The 12,499-nt window shown below is 47.7% G+C and overlaps 1 protein-coding gene across 2 annotated transcripts; it reads right to left on the bottom strand.

Annotated features, from left to right (window-relative positions):
- Window positions 1–4,003: 4,003 nt before the first annotated feature.
- Dusp26 (dual specificity phosphatase 26) lies at window positions 4,004–11,510 on the bottom strand. Of its 2 annotated transcripts, XM_028768278.1 has the most exons (5): window positions 11,146–11,510; window positions 10,743–10,884; window positions 8,973–9,268; window positions 7,050–7,264; window positions 4,004–4,828 (listed from the first exon to the last, which is right to left on the bottom strand). In XM_028768278.1, the coding sequence occupies exons 3-5, from the start codon at window positions 9,191–9,193 to the stop codon at window positions 4,629–4,631; spliced, it is 636 nt and encodes a 211-aa protein (XP_028624111.1). In that variant the 5' UTR covers window positions 9,194–9,268; window positions 10,743–10,884; window positions 11,146–11,510; the 3' UTR covers window positions 4,004–4,628. The 2 variants fall into 2 exon arrangements, with proteins under 2 accessions (XP_028624111.1, XP_028624110.1); XM_028768277.1 differs by lacking the exon at window positions 10,743–10,884 and having other exon boundaries at window positions 4,011–4,828; window positions 11,146–11,399.
- Window positions 11,511–12,499: the final 989 nt, after the last annotated feature.

Raw genomic sequence — 12,499 nt, 5'->3', positions numbered from 1 at the left:
AGGCAGGCAGGCAGGCAGGCAGGAAGGAAGGAAGGAAGGAAGGAAGGAAGGAAGAAGCTGGGTGGTAGTGGCACATGCCTTTAATCCCAGCACTTGGGAGGCAGAGGCAGGCAGATTTCTGAGTTCGAGGCCAGCCTGGTCTACAGAGTGAGTTCCAGGACAGCCAGGGCGATACAGAGAAACCCTGTCTCGAAAAACCAAACCAAACCAAACCAAACCAAACCAAACCAAACCAAAACAAACCAAACCAAACCAAACCAAAACAAAAAAAACAAAAGAGAGAGAGAGAGAGAGAGAGAGAGAGAGAGAGAGAGAGAGAGAGAGAGAGAGAGAGAGAGAAAGAAGAGACATGGGGCTCCTCAACCCACGGCTACCTCAGAGATCCAACCAAGTCAGTTGCTGGTTCTTAAACACTGGGGCAGCTGCTCCGTAGCGACTTTAAGAACTATACGGGTTACTTTTCAAACAATATTTCTCTATGGGTACGTGTGTGTCTGTATGCCTTCACATGCCGGAAGAGGTCAGAGTGATGTCAGTTCCCTTGTCACTAGACTTACATATCATTGTCAATTGCCTGTTGTGGGGGACGAGAATCAAACTCATGTCATGTGTTAGAACAGTATACATCCTTAGCTGCCGAGCCGTCTCTCCAGCCCTGTGTTGGTTGGTTTTAACTGCCTATTTGACGCAACCTACAATTGTCTCAGAAGAGCATCTTAATGAGGAATTATATGATAATTAGCTAAATTATTCTGAGAACAAAACATCAGATAACGAACTCTCAAAAGGGTTTTGGTACGAGCTGAAGTTGAGTTACTAATGAGGAATTATTTAGACCAGATTGGCCTGTAGACAAGTCTGGGCTGGGTGGTGAGTGTCTTTTCACTGACAGGGAGACCCAGTCCACTATGAGAGGCACCATTCCCTATGATGAGCCCTGAACCCTGAAAGATTAGAGAAAGCTTGGACTGAGAACCAGAGCAAACAAACAACAATCCTTATATTTATTCTCTCTCTGCTTTTGACGGTGGACATGATGCTTTAAGTTCCTGCCTTGCCCAGGAAATTGTGGGAAATTGTGACCAAGAATGGCAAGTCAATAAGCCCCCTCCTTCCTAAGTAGCCTTTTGTCAAGACGTTTCTGCCTCTGTCTGCAGGGGCAGTGAACTGGGACTGGGGCATCACCTGAAAGAGAGAACTGGGGGACAAGGGTGCGTGAAGAAGGACAGCAAGTCAAGAAGTCTGACCAAGCTGTTGAATTTTTATTGTACTCACACCAGGTTATATACACATAGAAACAGAATGGGGGTGGTGACGTAGAGTCTCTTTGTTTCTGTGGAGCACAGATGTACCCACATATCTATATCTGTATCTGTATCTATATAGATATATCTATATCTGTTTGTTCTCACCTGGGTTAGTGCTTTCCCACAGAGGCCAAGACTTTGTGCCAGAAGGCACATATGGCTGACGAAGGAGTTAATGTCTAAGCAAGGTCGCTCCCGACACGTTTCATCAAAGCAACAGAAATCAAACTAGGAAATTAACACACAACAACATATAATCCATTCTGGAAGATAATCTTGAAACTCGCTCTTTAGAAGTGAGAGTCAAATTCTCAAGTTACTCATCATGAAAAGAAACACGGGCTACAGAGTGAACAAATATGTTAGTGGCCACTGGAACATGCTACTAGTAATAGGCAGTTTAGATTTTAAAGAAAGATGGCCATTCTATTGCACGTGATACTGCTGGAATCATAGTTACAGTGGATCTTTCTGTGATCTTGACTTAATTTTAGTTGTCGTCATCATCATCATCATCATCATCTGTGGTTTTGGGGATCGAATACAGGCTCTCTTGCAAAACAATTTTAGGCAAGTGTTCTACCACAAAGTCATATTCCCATCTGTTATTTTAAGTGATGTTTAATTCTTTTGACACTTTAAAAAAATCGACTGTGACAAGTTCTATGTAAAGATGCCCTGTCTCCGTGTCTCAATGCCCCTGTACTGGGATTACATACATGTACCCGACTATACCTGCCTTTATTTATGGCTTTAGTAGGGAACTAATCCACTTTGATTAGAGTCAGTGTTGCTGATGAAGGCTTCTCTCTGTCCCTTTGACAAATGGGTCCTCAGAGGAGACCACACTTTGAATCTTCAGCTGATGGGCCCGCTTTCCCCTCATCTCACAGGTCTCCCTGGAGAGTCAGGATCTGAACATTCTGAGATGAGAATTCTGCTTCCTACAATTATGGGGGCAGGGACGCCAGTATTGGCAAGGCCTGTAGAGTAAATAGAAATATGACCAATGCAGATGACTGGGAACAAACAGCACTTGGTCTGAGAGAACCAGGTCAGAAAAGAATCATGTGAGCTAGGTTCAAACCAGAGAACCCCCTCTTTGTCTCAAGAGATGGAGTAAGTTTGATAAAAGATGGAGATAGAGCCCCTGGCCATCTATATGCTAAGTCTTACCTATGAAATGACCACAGTCATCCCATGGAAGTAGCCAGAACCACAAGTACTGGACTCAGAGGTGGTGAGTCGAAGTGGGATGATGGATTGGTTTCCATTGGCCGAGATACTCAAGCAAGTACTTGGTACTGCAGAGAAGGTGAGAAAGATGTCTGTGCCTCCTAGACAGTAGAGATGCAACTTGTGAAGGTCCCTCCCAGCTTGAGATGAAGTAAAACACAGAAATAGAGCTAGGAGATTACTTTTGTTTTGCTTTGTTTTGTTTTGTTTCAAGACAGGGTTTCTCTGTATAGCCCTGGCTGTCCTGGAACTCACTCTGTAGACCAGGCTGGCCTCGAACTCAGAAATCTGCCTGCCTCTGCCTCCCAAGTGCTGGGATTAAAGGCCACTTCTGGCTTCTAAGCTCCAGAGTGGTTTATACATTTCATATATAAGTGACTTGAAAATTTTTAGGGCATACATTTGTGAGAGTCTCTCTCTGTGTGTATGTGTGTGTGAGAAAGAGTGTGTGTGTCTGTATGTGTGTGAGTCTGTATGTGTGTATGTGTGTGTTTGTGTGTGTATGAGTCTGTATGTGTGTGTGTGAGTGTGTCTATGTGTGAGTGTGTTTGTGTGTGTGAGAATGTGTATGTAAGGGTGTGTATGAGAGTATGTGTGTGAGAGTTGTAAGTCTATATGTGTGTGTGTGAGTCTGTATGTGTGTCTGTGTGTCTGTGTGTGAGTCTGTGTCTGGTGTGTGTGTGAGAGTATGTATGTGAGATGTGAGAGTATATGAGTCTGTATGTGTGTGTGTGAATGTGTGTCTGTGTGTATAAGTCTGTATGTGTATGTGTGTGAGAGTGTGTGTATGTGAGACAGTGTGTATGTGTCTGTGTGTGTGAGTCTGTGTATGTGAGTGTCTATGTGTGTGTGTGAGTCTGTATGTGTGTGTGTGTGTGAGAGTGTGTGTGTTCATGTGTTACAGCATACATCTATCTTGCTGGCCCACTTTCCCCCTGTAGTTTTTACTTGCACTTTCCTCTATCCTCTTTGCCCATTCTGACAGATATTATCAGAATAAAAGAGAACACAATTTACTTTCCCCTAGAGTTGTGGAGGCTGCCCGGTGGTTGAGATAGCATGTTCTTCCTGGTTGTCTACAGTACTAATGCTACATTCCTCTGAGGGAAACCTGAAAGGATTTGAAGAGAAAGCAACTTTCTCTTAATCCTTTGGCACCTAAAAGTAAGACACTTAGGGCTGATCTTGATTTAAGATTGACATTCTGTTGTCTCATCATCCTGAAGGGACAGAGAGACCTATCCTTGAAAGATGAAAGACAGCTCTCTTCTGGACAGTACCGCCAAATAGCTACAGACAAGAAGATTTTGGTCCTCTGCTGCCTCCTTGTGGATAAATTGGAAATAACAGCTCAGTCTTTCATAGTATTGTATAAGAATTTGGTGGAGGGTTAGGGAGCTTGAAAGCGAGCCTGGGGATCCCAGAAGAGAGGGGTCAAACTGTTAATAACGTCAAGACGCTTTCTTCTTTTTCACCTCTTTATTTTTACTCCAGACGCATGGTTTTCAGTGAGAATATGACCACCTAAAGACTCCAAGTCGTTTGACCCTGAGCAGCTCCCGTAGGGTGTCATGTCAGTCCTCACACACCTTGACTTCCTGGAGTTGCACAGTGGTAGTGCCCCTGCATGTGGCTTTCACACCACTCCATCACCGACTGACTGTTGTTTTCTGCAACCTGTACCACCTTCCCTCACACCCATGTTGCTGCATTTCTGACATCCCCATTGCTCAGGTACTGCAGGGCAGTGGTCCTTTTGTTTGCAAAGTGAGAGAGGGGGGCACTTGAACACAATGAGGGGAAGAGATTCTGAGTCATTTGGATACACCCTGCTGGAACCCAGGGCTGTCCTAACCATAGAGCCATCCTTCACTTCCAGGGTCAACAGCCCCCACTAATCACACTGCCCAAACTGGCTCCCCATCTGAATCCCCAAAGAGCCACAGTGGTCTTGGGGCTCTTCACTCTCCTGCCACTGAGGAAGGATGGGTTGTCTGGCCTTTCTACTACCTTGCCACCTGGGTTTTCTCTTCCCAAGCTGGGAGCCAGGAAACCACCCAGAGACCTGGCCTGATTCCTTTCAGCTCATGCCTCTAGACCCTGCCGCAGCCTACGGTCCAGGGCTAGTAGCTGCCTCAGGAAGCCCCGGTTGGGGATGATGCCTCGGTGGTCCTTGACTTTCTTGATGGCCTCCACAAGGGTGAAGTGGTGGTACAGCATGAGGTAGGCCAGCACCAGGGTGGCAGATCTGCTCACTCCCACCGCACAGTGCACTAGGATCTTCCCTGTGAACAGAACGACACAGACATCTGAGTGACTGCTGTGTGGAGGCCTGGGAGAGGCTACGGAGAGGTCAGCACAGTCCACTCGGCTGTAAGCCGTGGCATATGGAGACAGGACTGGACAAGGAAGAGTGGTGTCGAGAATGTAGATCCTGGGCTGGCGAGATGGGTCAGTGGGTAAAGATATTTTCCATATAAGCCTAACGGCCTCAGTTCTATCCCCAGAAACCATGTAAAGGTAAGAGAGACCTAACTCCACAAAATTGTCCCCTGATTTCTGCAGGTACAACATGGCACATATATGTGCACACTACACACACACACACACACACACACACTCAGTAACAGAGCATGCATTTAGGATGAACAAGACCCTGAGCTGGATTTCCATCACTTCAAGACAAATAATGAGGGTCCCTGGCAAAGGGGAGAGGTCTGAGAAGAATGGAAGGAGAGGGTATTCTCAAGCTCAGTGAGCAGAGCTCAGGGGTAAAGTCTTCTTCCTGATGTAACTCGAAGCTTTGAACAGAGCAGAGATTCAGCTGACATTGGTAGAACACATCAACAGAAATCCTTCTAGGGGGCTGGAGAGATGGCTCAGTGGTTAAGAGCACTGACTGCACTTCCAGAGGTCCTGAGTTCAAATCCCAGCAACCACATGGTGGCTCACAACCATCTGTAATGAGATCTGATGCCCTCTTCTGGTGTGTCTGAAGACAGCTACAGTGTATTCATATATAATAAATAAATAAATCTTTAAAAAAAAATAAATCCTTCTAGGTTGCACCTAGCCTCTTTTAGGTCTCCACCACCCTCCTTTTGTGTGTATGTGTATGGTGGATATATGTGTATGTGTTCATGGTGTGTGTGTGTGCACAGGTGTGTGTGTACAGGTGTAAGTGTGCACATGGGGGCTGGAAGTCAATATTGGGTATCTTCCTTAGTTGTTCTCGTGGTGATGGTGATGATGATGATGATGATGATGGTGATGACTGAGGTAGAGTCTCTTATTGAATCTTGATTTTGCAGACTATTTTAGCTAGACAGGCTGGCCAGCAAGCCCTGGGAGGCCCTTGTCTTTGCCTTCTCAGTGTTAGGAGACAGTACCCTTACATGGAAAGTGTTTTACAGGCTGAGCCATTCTCTCAGACCCTCCTTAACTCTTCTTTTGTTGCTTCATTGTTTGGTATTTGAGATGGAGTCTTGATACAATGCTTAGGCTCAGCTCAAGGTTGGGCTCAAACAGGGCTGCTGCTGTAGTCTCTGGAGTAGCTGGGACTGATGGGCACATGACCTTATACCCTCCTTCCCCACCCTTCTATCTTGCTGTTTCCCTCAACTACTGAATATATTTTTACCTAAATATATAATTGTTTCTTGATATTCTGAGTGGATTGATTCCAGGCCAACCTCTCCATTACCAACATGCACAAATGCTCAATTCCCTCATAGAAAATGATATAGCATTTGTATAAAACCTACGCAGCCCTCTTGTACATTTTGGGTCGTCTCTAGATTACTTATGCCTACTAATAAAATGCAAATTCTCTGTAAATAGTTGTCATGCTATACTATCCGTGGAATAATGAAAAGAAATAAAGAAGTCTAAACATTCTGTATGACCTTTCCCCCCAAATATTTTCAATCTGTTGTTGGTTGAATGCAGTGATGCAGAATTCAGCAATACTGAGGGCTAACAGTTTTTCTCAGACAACTAAAAATTTAAGAACCACATTTAAGGTTAAAAATGACATGAACGCATGGAAATATGTAAAAAACAAAAAAGTATTAAAGGTCTGACAGTCATAACCTCAGCATCTAGGAAGCAGCTTGTCCTGATGGATGGCTCTAAAGGATGCCCTCATCACTTTTTAATATACTACCTTGAAAAAAATAGCAGAGAGGATGCTTTTTTTTCCCCTTAGTGCTAGGTCCTGTGCATTTTGTCTTAAATGTATTTATTTACTTACTATATATGAGTACACTGTAGCTTTCTTGAGACACACCAGAGGAGGACATCAGATCCTATTACAGATGGTTGTGAGCCACCATGTGGTTGCTGGGAATTGAACTCAGGACCTCTAGGAAGAATAGTCGGTGATCTTAACTGCTGAGCCACTTCTCTAGCCCATCTTATAGTTAAACTCTTGTTCCATCCTTGAACCCCTGGAGCTTCTAAAAGCCACACCCATTGTTCTTTCCGCCTTTCTGTTTTCCCTCCTACCTCCTGGCTGGCTCAGTGCCCGATGGATGAAGTCTGCAGCGGTCTGAAAGTGGACGCTCATGTCAAAGGCTGGCGAGTCATGGGCCTCGACACCCAGGTAGCGGATGCCTAGACCCTCGTAGGCCTCAGGGGTTCCTCGCCACCTGTTGTGTGAGGCGTTGAGGACGTGGGTGATGCCCAGGCGACGGAGCTCTCGGCGGTTGTTGGCTATGTCCCTGTGTTAAATAGAAGTTAGAAGGGGGATAGGGAAGCCCACATTGGCAGGAACTTGGCTAAGTGCTGTTGTTAGCTGCATACCTCGCTTGGGAGAGAGGAAGATGGCTAGTGATGGTGGGGGTGAAGATGGCTGTAACCAAATACGGGGTGTGGGGGGGGGGAGTAGAATTTTCCCTGATCTGTAGGGTTCTAAAGGGCGGGACTAGGATCAAAGGATTCAAGATTCAGAAAACCGGTTTCGATTTCATGTGAGGAAGTGCATTTTTAAGAGAGAGCTCTAGCTGACCAGAGGCTAGAACAGTTCCAGAAAGAATGATTTTCCTGACACCAGGGTGTCCAAGCAGGGAGAAGTTCTCAGTGGACTGACCTGCGGTACTGTGGAGCAAGCCATACATCAGGGGCTTTGTTAAGTCTGGTTATATTTCATGCCTTTGCTGGGGCTGTAATTTTGTGGTAGGATGTATGCTTAGTCTATGCAGCACTCTGGATTCAGTCCCCAGAACCAATACATGAATGCAGGATCTGGAGAGATGGCTCAGTGGTTAAGAACACTGGATGATCTTCCAGAGGTCTTGAGTTCAGTTCCCAGCTTCCCCATAGCGGCTCACAGTCATCTATATATAACATGTAGTCCCATGGAAGCCAATGCCTTCCTTTGGTGTGCAGACAATCTCGCAGGCAAAACCAACCAACCAACCAACCAACCAACCAACCAACCAACCAAAAAAACCCATATACATAAAATACACAAATAAATAAATAAGCCCCTGATAATATGTAGATTATATAGGTCTGACAGTCATTCCCCAGTTCTCTATTATTTTATATTCTCCTTGACACCTGGGGACCTTTTCTGTTTGCTTACTAATTGCTCTAGGGTTCTTACTTTAATTTATAGTCACTTTCATTCCTCTGGCCCATACCCCAGCAGTTTAGTGGTTGGTATCCCTCAGGCAAGATGGCAGACATTAGTGCAGACAGGACATCTAGTGAAAACTCTGTATCTAGAAAGGCCACTGAGCCCAATCGGAAAAACTCCTGGCACTTCTGCTTCTAGCCTGTGTGACCTTGATCCAGTCACACCTTTTCTGAGCTCCCTTTCCCTCATCCGTGACCCAGTGACCTCCTATTTCACAAAGCTATGCTGAAGGTTAAAGTCGAAAATGCATGTGCAAAAAACCAAAAAACCCCCAAAACCACCTCCCCCCTAAAAAAACCAAAAAAACCCCAAACCCAAAAACAAACAAACACCCCCCCCCCAAATTCTCACATAGTAAAGACAGAAGGAATGTTCTGTGTTTGATCACTCTCTCTTCATGACCCTTAACTGTGGTGGCTTTGCTTGGTCTCCCTTTCAGCTTCCGGCCTGCTGTTTCTGTCTTAGTGGCTACCTTTCCCCAAAGCCATGGCACAATAGCTGGAAGCTCAGATCAATGTGTCTGGTCTGTAGCGTTGGCACATGATGTGCGATTCATAAACGAGTAACAGTATTTCCTAAACAGAGTTTCTCTGTCCAGAGTTGAGTATTTTAATAATTCCCTCCAAATCCCTCGAACCCTCAAGATTCTGTTCGTCCATGTATCTGTCCTCTTTAATCTTCAGCCTGGAATCAATAAGGTAAGTCCGTGTCTGCCTACCACCCTCCTCTTTTCTCCTTGTACACAGACCCACACACCCAGGCACCATCCCTGGCCACCCATTACTTACTGGTCTCCGAGGTAGAGGCCCGGCCAGACCTCGTCGGCATGGTTACAGGCTGTCTTGCCTGTGTAGAGGAGCCTTTCCAACTCAAAGACGTTGAGGAAAGGATGGTGAACAGTGGGCATCTCCTCCAGGCTCCCTCGAGTACGAACGGGAGACCTTGAGCTGCTTCGGGAGAAGCGGGCCATAAACGTCATGGAGGCCCAGAGCCAGTTACCGGGGCACATCTTCAAGGTGGCGGAAACTGTGGCCAGTGTGGACTGGTTTCAGCGATGATGGGCTCAGTCACCAGGTAGCTGTTGCTGGAAGCAAAAGGGTATCAGGCACACCTAGTGAGTTCAGAGCAGCTGTTTTCTTTTCTCCCCATAGGTCTGGGTCCTGGGGAGTAGGTTCTTAGCTGAGAGAAGGCAAGGCTAGCCCAGGAACTAAATTACCTCCTTTCTCAAGCTGCTGTGGGTCCCTCTACTAAGCTCTGGCTCTGCCTTATAAGGAGGTGGGAGTCACATGTCCTTGTTTACGGGAAGAAGGAGCCCAGCTGCTGGGTTTCTCCTCCATTGCCCCAGCCCCCACTGCCAACAAACACAGAAACGCACTGACATATACACACTGGATGCTTTCGTGAGTCTACACACTGCCCGGATACTTGTCAGCCCAAATCTGAGTCTCTTCTGCCTAGGGTTATAGGCAGAGAGTCCAGGGAGCTGGGAAACGGCTGTAGAGCCATCCAGAGAGGATCATCAGGACGATAACAGCAGCTGGGACCGTGATAGATGCCAGATCTGCCTCCTGGGTGACAGAGATGAAACACTTTAACCCATGCCTGCCCCACATGTCTCAAAGATCAGCTTGTCATGGGGAAGGGCATTGGGAAGGGAGGGAGAGAGAAGAATGATTGAAAGAGGAAAAGCGAGTTTGGGAAAAATATTTGCTGAACCTAAGAGCTGATGGATGGAGGAAGGCTTGAATCTATGCACACAAGCCTGTGAGTAGGAGGAGCCCCTCCTTTGACTACACCTCATCCCTAGGAAGAGAATTCTGAGTCAAAGCAGGGTTGGAGCTTTGTGTCTGTGTCTGGTGGGTGTGGGGCAGAAGTGGAAAAAGCAAGGGGAGAAAGTGTGTGGGGGGGCTTGGGGGTGGGACTTGGGGGTTCCTGCAGGCCCAGGAGCCCCTGGGAGGTTCAGTATTACCATCTTCCTTGCTGTTGGAATCAACTGATTCTGCCTGACTCAAGGAGCAGCGTCAGCCATAAGGGGCCTAGCAGGTGTGTCTCAGAGTACCTGTGGAGAGCAGGCACTTGGGAAGGTGGGCCCCTGCTTTGAGCCTCACAGCTGGAAGAGACTGCCTTTGAGGCTTGCCCTAGGACATTTGGGAAGAGAAACAACTATGGAAGACCTCCACTGTCACTTTCTGCTATGGTCCTGCATGTTAGGTGGGCTAACCTGCAGCATCCCTCTCCCCCTCCCCCTCCCCCTCCCATTCTCTGTGCTGCCGTCAGCCTTAGGGGCCTCAACTGAATGTCCAGCAACAAGAAGCCATCTTGGCCCATGGCCACACGGTGATCCCTTCATACACTCCCAGCCTGGCCTAGCTTTCTCTTCTCCAAGTGTCAATCTCTCTCAGAACACACCACACACAGGGACAGTGGGATCACAGCTAATAAAGGATGAGTCTATACTTGAGAGTTCAGGGACAGATAGGCTTTTCAATGGTTTGTTTAGAAGAAGACCCAAATCCAGAACTACCATTGACATCACCCCATCACCCCTCAGCACTTACCTCAACTCCTGGGGCTCAAAGCCCCATCCTTTCCCGGCAACAACCTCTCTCAGAATAGATTCTGCAGCCTAAGTGATGGGGAAAGGCACTGAGCTGACAGGAGAGCAGAAGCAGCTAGCCGCTGTCCTCAAGACTGTTCCTCCTGGTATAGAGGATCCCAGCTCAGGCAGGAATACACCCCTGGGCCTTTTCCAATCCCATTAACCGGCTACCAGAGGCCCTGGCCGCTGCCCCCCTCCCTACGTCTGCCGCGGTAGTAACAGGTTCGTGGCTGTCGCCTTAGCCCTGTGCCAGCCCAGACACCCTGGCGCAGCGGGGAAGCAGGGCGCAGCGAGGCGCGCGGCGATGCCCCTGTGCTCCTGTCCGGGCCCCGATTCCTGTCCCCTCGCCCACATGTCTCTACCTCCTCGAAAGGGTCTCAGATCCCGAGGTGGCCTGCGGGCTCCCGCAGTCCGGTGCCCATGGGTCCTTCGCGGCCCCCGCCGCTGCGCCGCCTCCCCGGCGCGCAGGTGGATCGCAGCTATTTTTAAGCCATGACACGCACATCGAAGCAGGTTCCTCTCGGTGTGCGCGCTGGTGATACCCAGGGACACCGTGTCACGCAGCGGTGGGAGCCGCCACACCGCAGGGACACGGCCCGCCCCTGTTTACAGCCCCCGCGCAGGCCCGCAGCCCCGCCTCGCGTGCACGCCAGGGCTGCTGCCCCGCGGACCAATGGCGACGCCTTGTTGCAAGTCTTTCCAGACAGGGTCTTCACACTGCTCGCTCTTCCCAGACAGAATTAATGAATTACAGACGGCCTGCTCCACTCTTCTCTACACTCCAGAGAACAATCCTCAGACACCCTTGCTATTAATAGCGTTTACCATATGCTAGGCACTTCACCTGTCTTAGGGAGTTTTATATTCATCTGAGATGTATAAGACAGGCATCTTCATCTGCATTTTGTGAAGGGAAGATACTGAAGTACAGAGAGGCTAAGCCCAGGTCACCAGTTAGGTATTGATAGAGCCAAGCTTCAGAAGATGATAGCGAGACTATATATAGTTCATGCTATGACTCTCCCAACCCTGCTTCCCATACAAGGAAGTATGCACCTTGCTTCATTCAGAAAGCCATTTCTGCATCTTCAGCCGTACATTCTACCCACCCATGAAGAAATTATTTCTTTCTCACATGCTGTCATTTAGTGGTGTTTGCCATCACCTGCTTCTCTATGGTCAGCGTCAAGATCTTAAGTGGTCAGAATCAAGAGTCAAGGTCAGCAGTTGCTTTTCCCGAGTGTCTCTTTTATTGCTTGTCTTTGTTAGGGTTTCTATTGCTATGATGAAACATTGTGACAAAAAAAAAGTTGGGGAGGAAAGGGTTTATTTGGCTTACACTTCCATATTACTGTTCATCATAGAAGGAAGTCAGGACAGGAACTCAACCGGGAGACATGAACCTGGAGACAGGAGCTGATGCAGAGGCCAAGGAGAGGTGCTGCTTACTGACTTGCTTCCCCTGGCTTGTTCAGCCTGCTTTCTTATAGAACCCAGGACCACCAGCTCAGGGATGGTACCACCCACAATGGGCTGGGCTTTCTTCCATCAATCATGAATGAAGAAAATGCTCTATAGACTTGTCTACAGCCTGATCTTATGGAGGCATCTTCTCAGTTGAGGTTCCCTCCTCTCAAATAACTTTAGCCTGTGTCAAGTTGATACAAAACCACTCAGCACAATGCGTGGAGAGACCCAGGTTGGGGAATCCGAATG

Source organism: Grammomys surdaster, unplaced genomic scaffold (genome assembly GCF_004785775.1).
Source record: "Grammomys surdaster isolate TR1022 unplaced genomic scaffold, NIH_TR_1.0 185, whole genome shotgun sequence".
Classification (NCBI taxonomy): Eukaryota; Metazoa; Chordata; class Mammalia; order Rodentia; family Muridae; genus Grammomys; species Grammomys surdaster.
This window is presented reverse-complemented; position numbering and strand designations above follow the sequence as displayed.